The 15,000-nt window shown below is 53.2% G+C and overlaps 1 protein-coding gene across 2 annotated transcripts in view; it reads left to right on the top strand.

Moving 5' to 3' along the window:
• Positions 1-15,000, top strand: part of actn4 (actinin, alpha 4) — a 35,931-nt gene that overhangs the window by 10,249 nt on the left and 10,682 nt on the right. Inside the window, exons 2-8 of one of the 2 annotated variants that reach the window (XM_047035474.1) lie at positions 10,376-10,490; positions 10,705-10,824; positions 11,955-12,041; positions 12,176-12,263; positions 12,562-12,640; positions 12,727-12,808; positions 14,246-14,331. In XM_047035474.1, the coding sequence (XP_046891430.1) occupies positions 10,376-10,490; positions 10,705-10,824; positions 11,955-12,041; positions 12,176-12,263; positions 12,562-12,640; positions 12,727-12,808; positions 14,246-14,331 (657 nt within the window). Of the gene's footprint in view, positions 1-10,375; positions 10,491-10,704; positions 10,825-11,954; positions 12,042-12,175; positions 12,264-12,561; positions 12,641-12,726; positions 12,809-13,283; positions 13,370-14,245; positions 14,332-15,000 lie in introns of both variants that reach the window. The other variant, XM_047035473.1, reaches the window with a different exon arrangement.

The following is a 15,000-nucleotide window of genomic DNA, read 5'->3' as shown; positions in this document are numbered from 1 at the left end:
AGTAAAAGCCGTGGCATTACTGTACAGGTACTTAAGATAGTCACTGTGTCGGCTGTTAAGCAGAAGGAGGGTTTCAACTTGATTTACTGCTTCTCTAAGTGGTGTTTGTGGATGGTGTTCTCCTTGTAAAGAAGGAGAAAGTGGTTTAGTCCAGCAGGATGAGACATTTCAGTGTCTACTTAGTCTGGACTGAACTACTCTGGGGGGTGGGGGGTGGCAGTTTTGTGAAAGTCATTTAGAGAGGATTACGCTTATCTGACCCCGGGATTCCCCCCCCTCGTGTATGGAATCCACTTACCCTCAATGGAGAGGGGGAGAGGGGGGGGAGGTGTAAGTACATGTGTTTATGACATGTAGCTTGTCTGAGGCAGGGGAACCCCCACGGTGGGGGGGGGGGGGGGGGAGATGGTTGCCTTGGTGGCAGTACAGCATTCTGGGTCTTCAGCCTTGTACTCCCTCTGCCTCTCTATCACTGCCTCCAATTTGCTCCCCCCTCCCTCTGCCACCCACTGCCTCGTGATCTTGATTAGAGTCAATCACGATCGGTCATTTGCATGATGATTTGCTTAGGTATCTGTTTGAACGTGTGTGTGTCAGGGTGTGTAACACAGGAATAGGGCAGTGAGTCAGTCATAAAGGGCCGGGTAACCTCTGGTATGTGTGTTGGAGGTGTGTGTGTCATCTGGAAGCGGAAACACAGAGGAACAAACAGCAGAGTCAGTCTGGACCCTCAGACCTTTTACAAGCCCTCCTCCTCCTCTCCTCTCCTCCCCCTCTCCCCTCCTCCCCTCCTCCCCCTCTCCTCTCCTCCCCCTCTCCCCTCCTCCCCCTCTCCTCTCCTCCCCCTCTCCTCTCCTCCCCCTCTCCCCTCCTCCCCCTCTCCTCTCCTCCCCCTCTCCCCTCACTTCCTCCCAACCATCCTATGGAGGGGTATTTCAGGCCACACACACACACACACACACACACACACACACACACACACACACACACACACACACACATACACAGAGAGAGCTGAAGAGGCAGTGTTGAACAGTCACCCAGCTCAGGGAGCTTCCCAAGGCAGGAAGTTGCAGATGGTGTTAGTACTGCAGTAGCTTCATGTAGATCTACCTCTGTCTCTCTCTCTTTCTCCCCCTGTCTCTCTCTCTCTTTCTCTCTCTCTCCTGTTTCTGCTGGCTCATACTAAACTCCCAACGAGGGAGGGGGGGAAGGAAAGGTGGGAGAGAGAAGTGGGGGGGAGGAGGAGGGAGGAGGAGGAGGGGGGAGGTAGTGTTTCACATTCCTCCAGTAGAGAACAAACGGAGCCTGTGGGGGGGCTGTGGACCCAGGGACGTCTGAACAGACACCAGAGGTGTGGCTTCCACCAGGTGCTTTCAACGACAAAAAATGTGTGTGTGTTGAGAGCAGGTGTGTGTGTGTGTACTCAGTGTGCCGTGGGGGGAACCTTTTATGCTGTTACGTCATCGCCATGGTGACAGGCTATTAACTGTGTTGCCTTAAAAGGCAAAGAGAGCGGGCGGGCAGGCGAGTAAGAGAGCGGGCGGGCGGGTGAGTAAGCAGCAACAGGAAGAGGAGGTTAATGTGACTGTGTCTACCAGGCTGGCCTGCCCTACTCGTTTGGTCACATTGTCACACACACACACACACACACACACATTCGCAATCTGACAGTTTCTTTTGTGTTTGCACCAAGACTCACCATGAGGCGTGTGAGATGTCTTCCCATATTAAGGCCAGATGTGTGTGTGTGTGTGTGTGTGAAGGATCATGAGCAGATGAGCACCAGACTGCCCACTCCTGCCTCAAAGGGAATGTGAGGAATGAAGGGCTAAAGCTGGGGAAATGTCACGCTCCTACACACGCACACACACACACACACGCACACACACGGCCCTGTAAGGCAGAAGCATGTTCAGATGGTGAAACACACTCCACAAATGTCAGGGTTCCCACCATATCAGAGTGCAGGCACACTCTCTTCCATGTAGGAGTGGAGGCCTGGTTTGTGAGACCTGGTGCCTGCCCTCTCCTCCTTCTCCTTCTCCTCCTCCTTCTTCTCTCTCCTCCTCCTCCTTCTCCTCCTCCTCCTTCTCTCTCCTCCTCATCTTACTGGGAGTTAACGGAGCCACCAAGTTAAGATGACCGTGCTAAACCCTAGCCAGTCAACTTTTGGATGTGCTTGGTTAGAGTGGGCTGACTGGTGTTGGTTCTACAGTTGGTTTTGCACGATTGGAAGATCTTTCCGGAAGGTTTTGGATGTCATTCTTTCAATCTTCTTAGTCAAGAGAGACCGTCTCAGTCTTGTCTTGCAGACTGAAACCGAGAGGCTTGTTCATATGTGGACCCTGTCGTGCCACCGCAGTTACCCTTCTGGAATGTTTTGTGGTTTCCATGTCCTCATCAGAAAACGGTTTTCTGACAAACTTCTGCTTCCTTTTTGCTTAATAACTTCCTGTTTCCCCGGGTGAGTGGTTCTGGTTTAGCGTTAGTGTGCTAGCACAGCAGCATTAGCGTTCTAGCGGTGGGGGGGGGGGGGGGAGAGACTGGTTTGACCAACGCAGACCTCAGCCCCAAACAGGCCTGCAGACATCCACAGAAAGCTACAGCTCGGTGGTTGCAGGTTCGAACCCCCCCTGTACCCTAAAAGCATTTCTTAATGAATCATTATTACACCATCCACTGCTGTCGGTAGCAGACGGGTCTGTAGGCAGTGCTTCAGACGGGTGTGTAAGCAGTGCTTCAGACGGGTGTGTAAAATGGGTCCCATCCTTCCTGCTGACGCCAGTGGCGGGCGTGGCATCGGGACCGGCAGGTGTGTGTACGCTGAAACGACTTGTCATCATCGTTATTACGGTGACTGATTCCATTCATGCTGTTTCTCAGTCCCAGCTGAGTCACACACACACTTAAAAACACGGAGCAGGAAGTTTACACATGAGCTAATCTGGCTGGTTGACAGCCCCTCCCTGTCAGAGGGAGGGTGTGCATGCTTGCTTGAGAGGCTGGGGTGGCTTCACTGTGTTCACTGGGCGGAGTGGCGGCGCTTTATCAAAGGTCAGAGAGAGAGAGAGAGGGGGGAGGGGGTGGGGAGAGGGCTTCTGGAAGGAAACCTTCTCTGTTGGAGGTTCCTGGTAGTGTGAGCAGCTGATATGGAGGGGCTGTTCTGCAGGCAGGGTGGGGGCAGATACATGTGCGCACAACGCAGGCTCAGGCCTTACTGCAGTGGCCTGGGTTCAAATCTGCCTGGCCCCTTTGCTTCATTTCCCTCCCTCTCAGGGCTGGTGTTCAGGGCTGGTGTTCAGGGCTGGTGTTTTGGGTGGGTGTGAAGCAGGTTGGGAAACAGGCTGGTGTTCTAGGTGGGTGTGAAGCAGGTTGGCAAACAGGCTGGTAGTGATGGATCTCTTGTGTGTGGTTGTGAGGATGTAGAACATGCTGACAGTGTCAAGGTCGTTTGGGTTCAGCCGTCATGTTCGCCGCAGAAACCCAGTCTGATGTTGATACCTTCTCTCTGTGCTGTTCCAGTGTACTCATGTACAAACCCAGTGTGTTTGCGGTGTGTGTGTGTGTGTCTTTGAATTGAAGTTAATGTGTGTGTGTGTGTCTGTGTTTGGGTCTAAAGTAGAAAAACTGAAAAACAATTCTGTTTATTACATTTATTGGCTGTTTGTTCCCTAATCTTGTGTCATGCTCCCTGCATTTCAACAGGATAAGAGGTAGGAGATGAGGAGGCAGGAGAGGGAGGCAGGACAGGGAGGCAGGACAGCAAGGCAGGACAGGGAGGTAGGAGACGAGGCAGGACAGGGAGGCAGGAGAGGGAGGCAGGACAGGGAGGCAGGAGAGGGAGGCAGGAGAGGGAGGCAGGAGAGGGAGGCAGGAGAGGGAGGCAGGACAGGGAGGCAGGACAGGGAGGCAGGAGAGGGAGGCAGGACAGGGAGGCAGGACAGGGAGGCAGGACAGGGAGGCAGGACAGGGAGGCAGGAGAGGGAGGCAGGAGAGGGAGGCAGGACAGGGAGGCAGGAGAGGGAGGCAGGACAGGGAGGCAGGACAGGGAGGCAGGACAGGGAGGCAGGACAGGGAGGCAGGACAGGGAGGCAGGAGAGGGAGGCAGGAGAGGGAGGCAGGACAGGGAGGCAGGACAGGGAGGCAGGACAGGGAGGCAGGAACAGGCTGATCAGAGCCAGCAGACCTCATATTTAGTCTGTCTGCTTCTTATCTAACATTTACATCTAGTCATTTATCTTCCTTCCTGAAAAGGCTGTATTTATATCCGCCATGTTCTCTGATCAGAACCGCTGGAACACCTCGTGAAAGCGTCTCCTTGGCAAAAGTACTTCTTTGTAGGCCAGCCCCTCGTTAATCACCGCAGGAGATGAGAAGATAGTTTGACAGGAGGAAATGACCAGACACACACCTCAGTTCTGAGACGTCTGAAGGCTGGGTTGTATATTCTGGAATTTTCCTCCCTCACACGGACCGATCTGATTGGACTGGAATGGTGTTTCCTGGAATGGAATGCCTGTCCAGGGTGTGATTGGTCCTTTCAGACTGCCGATAGAGGCGTGTCTTACAGTCACAGTCCTACAGTTGCCAGGGAATGGCAAATCTATTTCTGAGAGGAATCAGTTTCTTGATAAAACGATGCCAGCATTGGGGCAAGAAGATAAGGGTGGGTTTCTGCTTGTAGAATATTAATAAGTACTTAAAACTTCCAGGGCTGTTAGACAAGTCATTTCTGTTCTAGAACAGTCAGAGAACTTATCCCAATACGACCTCTCACCTTAGACCTGGAGTTCAGAGTTTATTAGTTTATCAGTCATTTAGTTGTGTGTGGTTTCCTTACAGCACTCTAAAACCAAGCGTTTATGACTCTAAAGTCTTTACATGACCAGTGATGTGCAGCAAAGGCGTTTGTTGGTTACATTATAAGCAGGACTGTTGTAGTTTTCATCTAACTGGAGTCAGGACCCTGGCTGTAGACCCCCTGCTGTGTTAGCTGGGTCATTCCTGGGAGTGAGGGGAGGTGGAAAGGCAAATGGCTCCACTAACGCTTCATTTAGCTACAAAGGAGCCATGTGCACTTCCTGGATGCACGGATATAACATCCAACCATCCCCACATCCTGTCCCGCGCTTTTCTCAGACAGGAAGTTGATTTGGAGGCTGCCGATTGGCCAGAGTGAGCAGGAAGTGATGGGGTGATGACATACTGAGAGGAAGGCGAGAGAGAGGGAGGAAGATGTAGAGAGAGGGAGGAAGATGTAGAGAGAGGGAGGAAGAGAGACATGGAGAGAGGGGACAGGAGAAACAAGCCAGAAGTCTGTCTCTCTCTCTGTCTAACTGTCTCTCTCTCTCTCTCTCCACACCTCCCTCATATCTTTCTATCTCCACTCTCTAATGACGAAGAAAGCAAGGGAGGGGAGAGGAAGGACATATTTGGCATTCTTCACATTGCTCTCATGCCCTCAATTTAGATGACATCCATTCCTCTTAACATCTCTCCTTGCCCTCTCCACCTCCCTCCTCTCATCTCTCTCTCCTTTCACCTCTCTCATTCCTTTCATACCCTCTCCTCCCTTAAACGTCATCCCTCCTACCCTCCGTCCGTCTCTCTCTATCCATCTCTCTCTCTCCTTCCCTCTGTCTCTCTGTGTCCTGTCTGTCTCTGTCTGTCTCTGTCTGTCTCTGTCTGTCTCTGTCTGTCTCTGTCTGTCTCTGTCTGTCTCTGTCTGTCTCTGGGGACAGCTGACCAGTGTCTCTGTCTGTCTCTGTCTCTGTCTCTGTCTGTCTCTGTCTGTCTCTGGGGACAGCTGACCAGTGTCTCTGTCTGTCTCTGTCTCTGTCTCTGTCTGTCTCTGTCTGTCTCTGGGGACAGCTGACCAGTGTCTCTGTCTCTGTCTCTGTCTGTCTCTGTCTGTCTCTGTCTGTCTCTGTCTGTCTCTGTCTGTCTCTGTCTGTCTCTGGGGACAGCTGACCAGTGTCTCTGTCTCTGTCTCTGTCTGTCTCTGTCTGTCTCTGGGGACAGCTGACCAGTGTCTCTGTCTGTCTCTGTCTCTGTCTGTCTCTGTCTGTCTCTGGGGACAGCTGACCAGTGTCTCTGTCTGTCTCTGTCTCTGTCTGTCTCTGTCTGTCTCTGGGGACAGCTGACCAGTGTCTCTGTCTCTGTCTGTCTCTGTCTGTCTCTGTCTGTCTCTGGGGACAGCTGACCAGTGTCTCTGTCTCTGTCTGTCTCTGTCTGTCTCTGTCTGTCTCTGGGGACAGCTGACCAGTGTCTCTGTCTCTGTCTGTCTCTGTCTGTCTCTGTCTGTCTCTGTCTGTCTCTGTCTGTCTCTGTCTGTCTCTGTCTGTCTCTGGGGACAGCTGACCAGTGTCTGTGGACGGGTGCTCCTCCAGATACCGTCTGACACAATGCTCTGACACAGCAACCTCCCACGACCTCCACACCCTGGCTGTGGTGCAGCGACAGCAGCCTTTCCTGTGCTGACACGAACCCTGCGGTGCTGTGACCCAGCAGAGAGGAGGGCTGTTCTCTGGAGGGCTGTCACCCTGGACACAGCGCTCGTTTAGATCAGGCCTTCCCTTGTTGCACTGTGGAGGAAGCCGTGTTTCAGACAGTTACCCAGAAGGCCTTGCTGCTGCACTCCCATCCTGTGTATATGGTGTGTGTGTGTGTGTGTGTGTGTAAGATGACCCCAGCATGAGGTGCTGACAGGGTTAACACAGAGGAGGCCTCTTCAGTGAAACCAGAGCCTGGTGGTGCAGCTCACAAAGACAGGAAGCTGCATACATACATCAATCAACAAACAAACAGAGATCTCCCCCCTCCTCCCCTCCTCCCCTCCTCCCCTCCACCCCTCATCCCCTCCTTCCCTCATCCCCTCATCCCCTCCTCCCCTCATCTCCTCCTCCCTGTTTTCCCTGCAGGGGACCGTTGGGTCTGTAGTCCCAAACCTGCCCCCTGTCTACAGAGACTTCAAAAGCAAGATCAGGCCATTAGAACTCACCTCGTAGGCACTGTGTGTGTGTGTGTGACAGAGAGAGAGGGCAGCCCTTTACAACCTCTCCACCCCCCAACCTCTTCCTCTCTACATCTCTGCACACGGCCAGTTCTCCTGTTACCTTCATGCACCTCCCTCCCCCTCCTCCTCTCCACCCCCCCCCCCCCCCCCCCACCTTCTCTTCTTTCTCGTCCTCTCCCTCACCTCTTCCTCAGCTGTTACACCAGGATGTTATTAGAGAGCTGTCAGTCACACACAGCTCAGTGTCTCAGAACTGCTTATGGGTGAGAAACTGTTCTGTTCTCAGTGGCTTCCTGTCCGCACATGAAGTGTGTGTGTGTTTGGGGGTGGTGCACGGTGTGTGTGTGTGTGTGTGTTTGGGTGTGTGTGTGTGTCGTGGTAATGATCACCTGCCCTGACCTGACAGGGTCATAAGAATACAGAGCGACCTCAGCAACAAGCCACCCTCCTCCTCTCCCCTACAAACACACACACACACACCTCTGTCTGTACCAGCCTGCAGCATGGGCCCGATGCAGAAGGGGCTGCAGAGATTCTAGAATGGATAGTTCTGATTCTGGAATGGATTGTGAGTGTTCTAGAATGGAACCTAGTTTGTGGGTGGAATGTCCAGAGACACCTTGATCTCAGGGAGTGACCGGTAAAGCCAGGAAGCCTGTTTCCTCTACTAGGAGAGAGAGACTGTGTGTGTGTGGGTGTGTGGGTGGGGGGGGGGGGGGGGGGGGGAGGTGAGGTGAAAATGCAATTAAAGAGCTACTGAAATAGTTTAGTCTGTGTAGGTCACAGACAATGAACTACCTGTTTTTGTGTGTGTGTGTGTGTGTGTGTGGGGGGGGGGTGTTAGACAATGGGGCGTCTGACAAACACTGTCGGCCCGTCAGCCCTGGCTAATTGGAGTTTGTGTGTGTGTGTGTGTGTGCGCGCGCCACACCAGCCAGAAGTTTAACGACATGAAACTGGGTTGGAGCACAGCGTGTTGGACTAGGTTAGGGTTGCTAGCATTTAGGAGCTAGCTGTGTAACTAGGTGCTAGCATGTAGGAGCTAGCTGTGTAACTAGGAGCTAGCTGTGTACTGTGCTAGCATGTAGCTGCTGTGTACTGTGCTAGCATGTAGGAGCTAGCTGTGTACTGTGCTAGCATGTAGGAGCTAGCTGTGTACTGTGCTAGCATGTAGCTGCTGTGTACTGTGCTAGCATGTAGCTGCTGTGTAAGGTAGCTACAAGCCTGTACCAGTGGCGTAACTAGTAGCAGACATGCCTGGTATTAGGAATTCCTTGTAAAGCATGGTCTGCATGTTTCTGCCTGCCTAGCTACAGGCTGTGCAACCGTGAGAACTGTGTGTGTGCGTGTGTGTGTGATACAGTTTGAACATGTCAAATAACCCGAGTGTGTGTGTGTTGGTGAGTTTCAATTTTAAAATTACACTTTGTGGCCAGAATGAGCTCACCAGAGTGGGTGTGTGTGACATGCAGATTCTAGATGGCGAGAGAGAGAGTCATCTCACTGACACACACACACCCACAGCGGAGGCATCCAGTGAATGTGGAGTGGATGTGCTGTCGCCAGTGTCAGTCTGTCCAGGTACTGTGTGCGGCCACGCCCTTACCTGTTCATGTGTCACACAGGAAGATGTCTGTGTGTGTGTGTGTGTGTGTGTGTGTGCTCAGGGAACATTGACTTATTTACTAAGTGTGTGTGATCATGTGTAATGTGTAGATGGTAGAAGGTGTGTGTGTTTGTGTGTGTAGAGATGGACTTTTGGCGTGTGTGTGTGTGTGTGTGTAGGCGGTAGGCTGTTATGTCCTTGACATTCCTGTCCAGGGAGTGGAGGATAGGTGTGTGTGTGTGTGTGTCGGGGTGTGTGTGTGTCGGCAAACAGACGTAGACGACCGTCCCTCAGGAGAGTCTCTCTGACCCCTGACCCCCAGGGGCCTGGTAGAGGTCAGGGGTCGAGGCCAGCAGAGCCCTCTCTGTTGGGACTGACTAGAAGAGTTATAGCTACTGGGGGGAGCTGGAATGCTAACAGTTTAACCAGACTGGAAACTAGCTGAGAAATGCAGGTAAACCCCCTTCACCTCTACCCACCCAAAACACTGATGCTCCCCCTCCTCTACTGGGGTACAGCTGTCAGCAAGGGGGGACATACACACCCAAACCTTGATCTGGTTTGTGATGACGTCATAACTGTGCGCCGCAATATTCACATAATCAACCGTTGGTGACTGTTGATGTTGCACACAGTTGTGCAGTCTCTGGGGCCCTGCAAGTCTCAGCTGGTCCTTTCTTACATCGCACACGCACACTTCTTAATCTCTATCACTCCCTCTCTTCCTCTCTCTCCTCCCAGTGCTGTGTGTGTGTGTGTGTGTGTATGTAGTCCAGTCCAGTCCAGAGGGAGGGACATGAACAGTGTGCGGGGGAGCGGGGGGCAGCAGTAGTCATTGTTTAGAACCACACTGTTTGTTTGTGGACCTCTCCTCACCTCCCTCCCTCGCTTCTCTCCCCCTCTCATCCTCCACCCCCTCTCTTCACCTCCCTCCCTCGCTTCTCTCCCCCTCTCATCCTCCACCCCTTCTCATCCTTCTCCCCCTCCTTCCTCTTCTGTTGTCCTGGCCCTGTGTCCCCCTCTGTGTGTGTGTGTGTGTGTGTTAGAGCAGGGGGCTGGTCCAGGCCTGGGGGGTTGAAGGGAGTCATTATCTAGAGGCTCAATGGCCCCATTGTGTCCCTACTGAGGGCAGGGCAGGGCAGGGAGGCAGCCCGCCTCACTGTCATAATGTTTTCATACCGCCACGACAACACACATCCTAACACACACCCTGGGGGGGGGGGGGGGGGGGGGGGGGGGGGGGGGGGAACTGATCCTGGTTGACGTTTGGAATCAAGTTTGTGAGTGACGGGAGTGGGGGGGGGCGGGGTGGGGTGGGGCGGGGCAGGGCGGGGCGGGGCAGGGTGGGGCAGTCCTAACCTAGCTCCAGGAACAGGAAGGGTTCCGTGTTCGTCCACAGCAGAAACAGTCTCAGCACCAGCTGACTCAGGACACACAAGGGCCCCGTGGTGCTGCTGTTTGGGCTCCGAGGAGAACACGTCCTTCTGAGTTCAGGTGGAGCTAAAGGGTCGTCATGGAGACACCCTCTCCTGTATTCAAACCCTGAGATCTCTCCACAGTCTGGTCGCTCTGCCCACAGTCTGGTCACTCTCTCCACAGTCTGGTCACTCTGTCCAGCCTTAGTTCCTTACTAAAACCGTACTCACTCATGCTCAGTCACTTTGAGGTGGTTTCCTGTTCCTGTCTGCCTCTTCCTGTGTGGTGCTCCCTCTCTGACATCACTTCCTCTGTGTTTGTGTGTGCGTGTGCAGACCTTCACAGCCTGGTGTAACTCCCACCTGAGAAAGGCAGGCACGCAGATCGAGAACATCGAGGAGGACTTCAGAGATGGTCTGAAACTCATGCTGCTGCTGGAGGTCATCTCAGGTAGGAGACACACACACATTCACACATTTACAAACGTGTGTGTGCGCGCTGTTGTGACTTAAACTGGAGCTGCTCTGCTGGCTGTTGTGGAAAATTATTTTTTGTCACTTCAGTATCTGGCGTGTGTGTGTGTTTGACACAAGTCTACATGTCTTCATATGTGTGCTGCAAGTCTGTTTGTACAGTGTGTTGTAACGTGTCTGTGTGTGTGCAGGTGAACGGTTACCCAAGCCAGAGAGAGGCAAGATGAGGGTCCACAAGATCAACAACGTGAACAAAGCTCTGTACTTCATCACCAGCAAGGGAGTCAAGCTGGTGTCTATCGGAGCGGAAGGTCAGTACACGCACACGCATGCACACACACACACACACATGCATGCACACACACACACACATGCATGCACACACACACACACGCATGCATGACGTTCAGAACATTCACCCAACCACACACCCACAAACACACATGCACACCCTTACACCATCACATGCACATGTGATGGTGTGTGTGTGTGTGTGTGGGACACTGAGCTTTCCTCAGGGCTGTCATGACCAAGAGCAGGTCTGGGCCCGCCCCTCATTCCTGCACCATGACATAGCTCTGCCCACAGACACTGACCTATAGGAGACCCTAGAACCTACACACACACACAAAGGTCAGGGAGAGAGAGTGGTATGTGTCAGTGGGAGAGATGGAGAGAGACATGGAAAGAGAGAGATAAAGAGCTGATCTCTAGAGCTGCAGTATCCATGGAATCTGGGTCAGGATACATAACATACCTGAGCTCGCTCCATATATGGTTGACTGGCTGACTGGCTGACTGGCTGACTGGCTGACTGGCTGACTGGCTGACTGGCTGGCTGACTGGCTGACTGGCTGGCTGACTGGCTGACTGGCTGACTGGCTGACTGGCTGACTGGCTGACTGGCTGGATGTATGGCTGTGCACCTGTGTCTCTCTTTGACCCTCTCTCCCTCATCTCTCACCCTCCCAAACATCTCTGGATTGTCAGTTGAAACTCAGATAAGCAGTGTAGATAGTGTGCTTGATGCGTGTGGATTCCATAGGGGCAGTTTCTGTAGGAGAAAGAGTGCAAACACAGGCCGTCTGAATCAAGCACATTAGGATTCATTAAACCTTCCAGTTTCCAGCGCACTCTCTTGATCCTGATTGCGTATATTAATGCATATGGAGACTGGATATAGACACAGTGTATGGAGACTGGATATAGACACAGTGTATGGAGACTGGATATAGACACAGTGTATGGAGACTGGATATAGACACAGTGTATGGAGACTGGATATAGACAGTGTATGGAGACTGGATATAGACACAGTGTATGGAGACTGGATATAGACGCAGTGTGTGTAGACTAGATATACACACAGTGTTTGTGTAATGTTATTGTACACATGTGAGCTGTGGTCACCTTTGACCTCTGAACCCTGTCCTCTGGTCAGAAATCGTGGACGGCAATGCCAAGATGACCCTGGGAATGATCTGGACCATCATCCTGCGCTTTGCTATCCAGGACATCTCTGTGGAGGGTGAGCCAAACTCCCTTCCTCTCCTCCTCTCCTCCTCTCCCTTCCTCTCCTCCTTTCCCCTCGTCTCCTCCCCTCCTCTCCTCCTCCCCTCCTCCTCTCCTCCCCTAACCCTCCCCTCCTCCTCTGTCCTCCAGAGACGTCTGCTAAGGAGGGCTTGCTGCTGTGGTGTCAGAGGAAGACTGCTCCCTACAAGAACGTCAATGTGCAGAACTTCCACATCAGGTATCATCTCCACACACCTTCCAACACTCCACACACCATCCCCCAGCCTCCTCCCATACAGACACAACACGCACTGTGAGTCAGGCTGCCCCCTGCTGGTCAAACACACAACTGTTCCATTCAACACTAACCCTCCCTCCCTCCCTCCTTCCCTGTCTCCCTCCCTGTCCCCCTCCCTCCCTCTCGGTCCCCCTCCCTCCCTGTCCCCCTCCCTCTCTGTCCCCCTCCCTCCCTGTCTCCCTCCCTGTCTCCCTCCCTGCCTCCCTGTCTCCCTCCCTGTCTCTCTCCCTGTCTCCAGCTGGAAGGATGGTCTAGCCTTCAACGCTCTGATCCACAGACACAGACCTGAACTCATCGACTACGACAAGCTCAGAAAGGTCAGTGCACACACACGCACTCGCACACACACACTCACACACGCTGGTGGTTTATGTGTATTCTGAAGCTATGATTGGCTGTGCAGGACGACCCTGTGACCAATCTGAACAACGCGTTCGAGGTGGCTGAGAAGTACCTGGACATCCCCAAGATGTTGGATGCAGAAGGTACGGACTCTACACAGAGAGAGAGAGAAAGAGTTGTGGTGTATGAGCAGTATGTGTGTTGAAATAAGGTGTGTGTGTGTCTGTGATGTGGTAAGATGTTATGATGCTGTACCGTGGTGTAACCACACGGTTGCTACTCCCAGTACGACCTATGACCCTCAACAGGTGGATGAGCTGCTGTCACACATACTCACCTTCACTCCCGATGTTGACCTTTCAACCCCCCAACACCATCCCTCCCCCCCTCTCCCTCCCCCAACGTTCCCTAATACCATCGTGTTCTCTGTCCCCCCATCTCCGGCACAGTGTGTGTGTGTGGTGTGTGTGTGTCTTGCATGTAAATGTAAAGTGCATCTCAGGTGTGTGTGTTTCCCCTATGTAAATAACTGTCCCGTGTGTGTGTGAGCCGTGTGTGTGTGTGTGTGTGTATGTGTGCGCGTCCTCCCGGTCCGTGTGTAACTGTGTTTCCCTGCAGACATTGTGAACACAGCTCGTCCAGATGAGAAAGCCATCATGACCTATGTGTCCAGTTTCTACCATGCCTTCTCTGGGGCCCAGAAGGTACCCGGCCCCCACCCTGCCAAGCCCTGCCCAGATACTAACCCCCTCTCCTGGGCAGCCGCCCTCCACTGCCCCCCTCTCCTGGTCCTCCTTCCAGCATGGCTTTCTACCCCTGCAGGGTTAGGCGATATCGGAAACTGGTTGGGCTGGGACACACCTGCTCATACACACACACACACCTGCTCCCTCCCTCACACACACACACACAGGCTGTTCCTGTTATTGGCATGTGTGTGTAGGATTGTTAGGGTGTAGACCTGGCCCTGTAGTAGGCTAGGACTGTCAGGGTGTAGACCCCCCCCCCCCCCCCCCCCCCCCCCGGGGCGCTCCAGTAAGGAGACCTGCTGACGCGTCTTGTTTTTCCAAGCTGCTGTTGTAATTATTTTCATATTCGTTAAGAAGCTGTTGGTGAGCATAGTCTCAGGAGAAGTGTGTGTGTGTGTGTGAGCAGAATAACTAGTTCTCAGGCTAGATCAGGACTCTAGTCTCTTACTGCTTTTACCAGCTGGATGGTATTCCCAAACACATATCATCAACAAAACCAAGTGTGTGTGTGTGAAGAGGTGGGTCCCAACCCTCACATCGCTGGGGTCCCTGGGGAACAGACCTCCATCGGAGCGGGAGGGGGCGCGTTGTTCCATACCCCCCCTCCCTCCCTCCCTCCTTCCCTCCCAACCAGCCTTCCTCTCACATACTCCCCAGCTCACTGTGGGGGAGGACACACTGCTATGGGTCGCTTGGCTTCACCGCTTCTCTCTCTCTGTCTCTCTCCTCCCCCCTCTCTCTCTCTCTCTCTCTCTCTCTCTCTGTCTCTCTCCTCCCCCCTCTCTCTCTCTGTCTCTCTCTCTCTCCTCTGTCCTGCTGTGGTGGGTGTAGACATCGTGGGGACGTTGAGGCCTGATGAGAAGGCCATCATGACCTATGTCTCCTGCTTCTATCACGCCTTCTCCGGCGCCCAGAAGGTGAGCGCTCACCGGCCTATCACATGCCTCCTTCTCTCCATCGCACCCTCCGCCCCCTGTGACATCACAGGTCTGTTAGGCTGGTGGGCTCCCTCTCCGGGCTGGAGGGGGAGCAGACCTCACAGCAGGCCCCCGCTGGGTGTCCACACGCTCTTAGACTCTGTAGCCCACAGAGAAGACCAGTCTAGATACGAGTCCAACAGTCCTACAGACAATATCTACAAGTGTTTTATACATTTACAGTAGCGCTAGGCTAGGCCTTAGTACATAGAACCAGCGTTAGTACACAGAACCACATGTTAGTACACAGAACTAGATCTTCGTAAACAGAACTAGTTGTCTTGTCCTAAGAATTTCAGTGCCCAGTCTGACCCTGTGTTGGTCTGTGCATCTGACAATAAAAGACTTGAACTTGAACTTAGTACATAGATCCAGCCTTAGTACACAGAACCAGTTGTTAGTACAGACAACCACCCCTAGTGCACAAGAGGATACTCCAGGTTCCAGAGTGTTCGTACGCAGAGTGATGTCACAGAGGTGCTGATTCTGCAGGACACACCCCCTAGCAACACTGACTTCCTGTTCCTGTCTGTCTCTACACTGCCCCCTCCTGGTGGGCATCAGCAGTGCTTCCCACAACAGAACCGTTTCAACACATGAAATGGAAAA

Source organism: Hypomesus transpacificus, chromosome 15 (genome assembly GCF_021917145.1).
Source record: "Hypomesus transpacificus isolate Combined female chromosome 15, fHypTra1, whole genome shotgun sequence".
Lineage (NCBI taxonomy): Eukaryota > Metazoa > Chordata > Actinopteri > Osmeriformes > Osmeridae > Hypomesus > Hypomesus transpacificus.
Note: the sequence above shows the minus strand (reverse complement) of the source record. Positions and strands in the feature narration are given on the sequence as shown.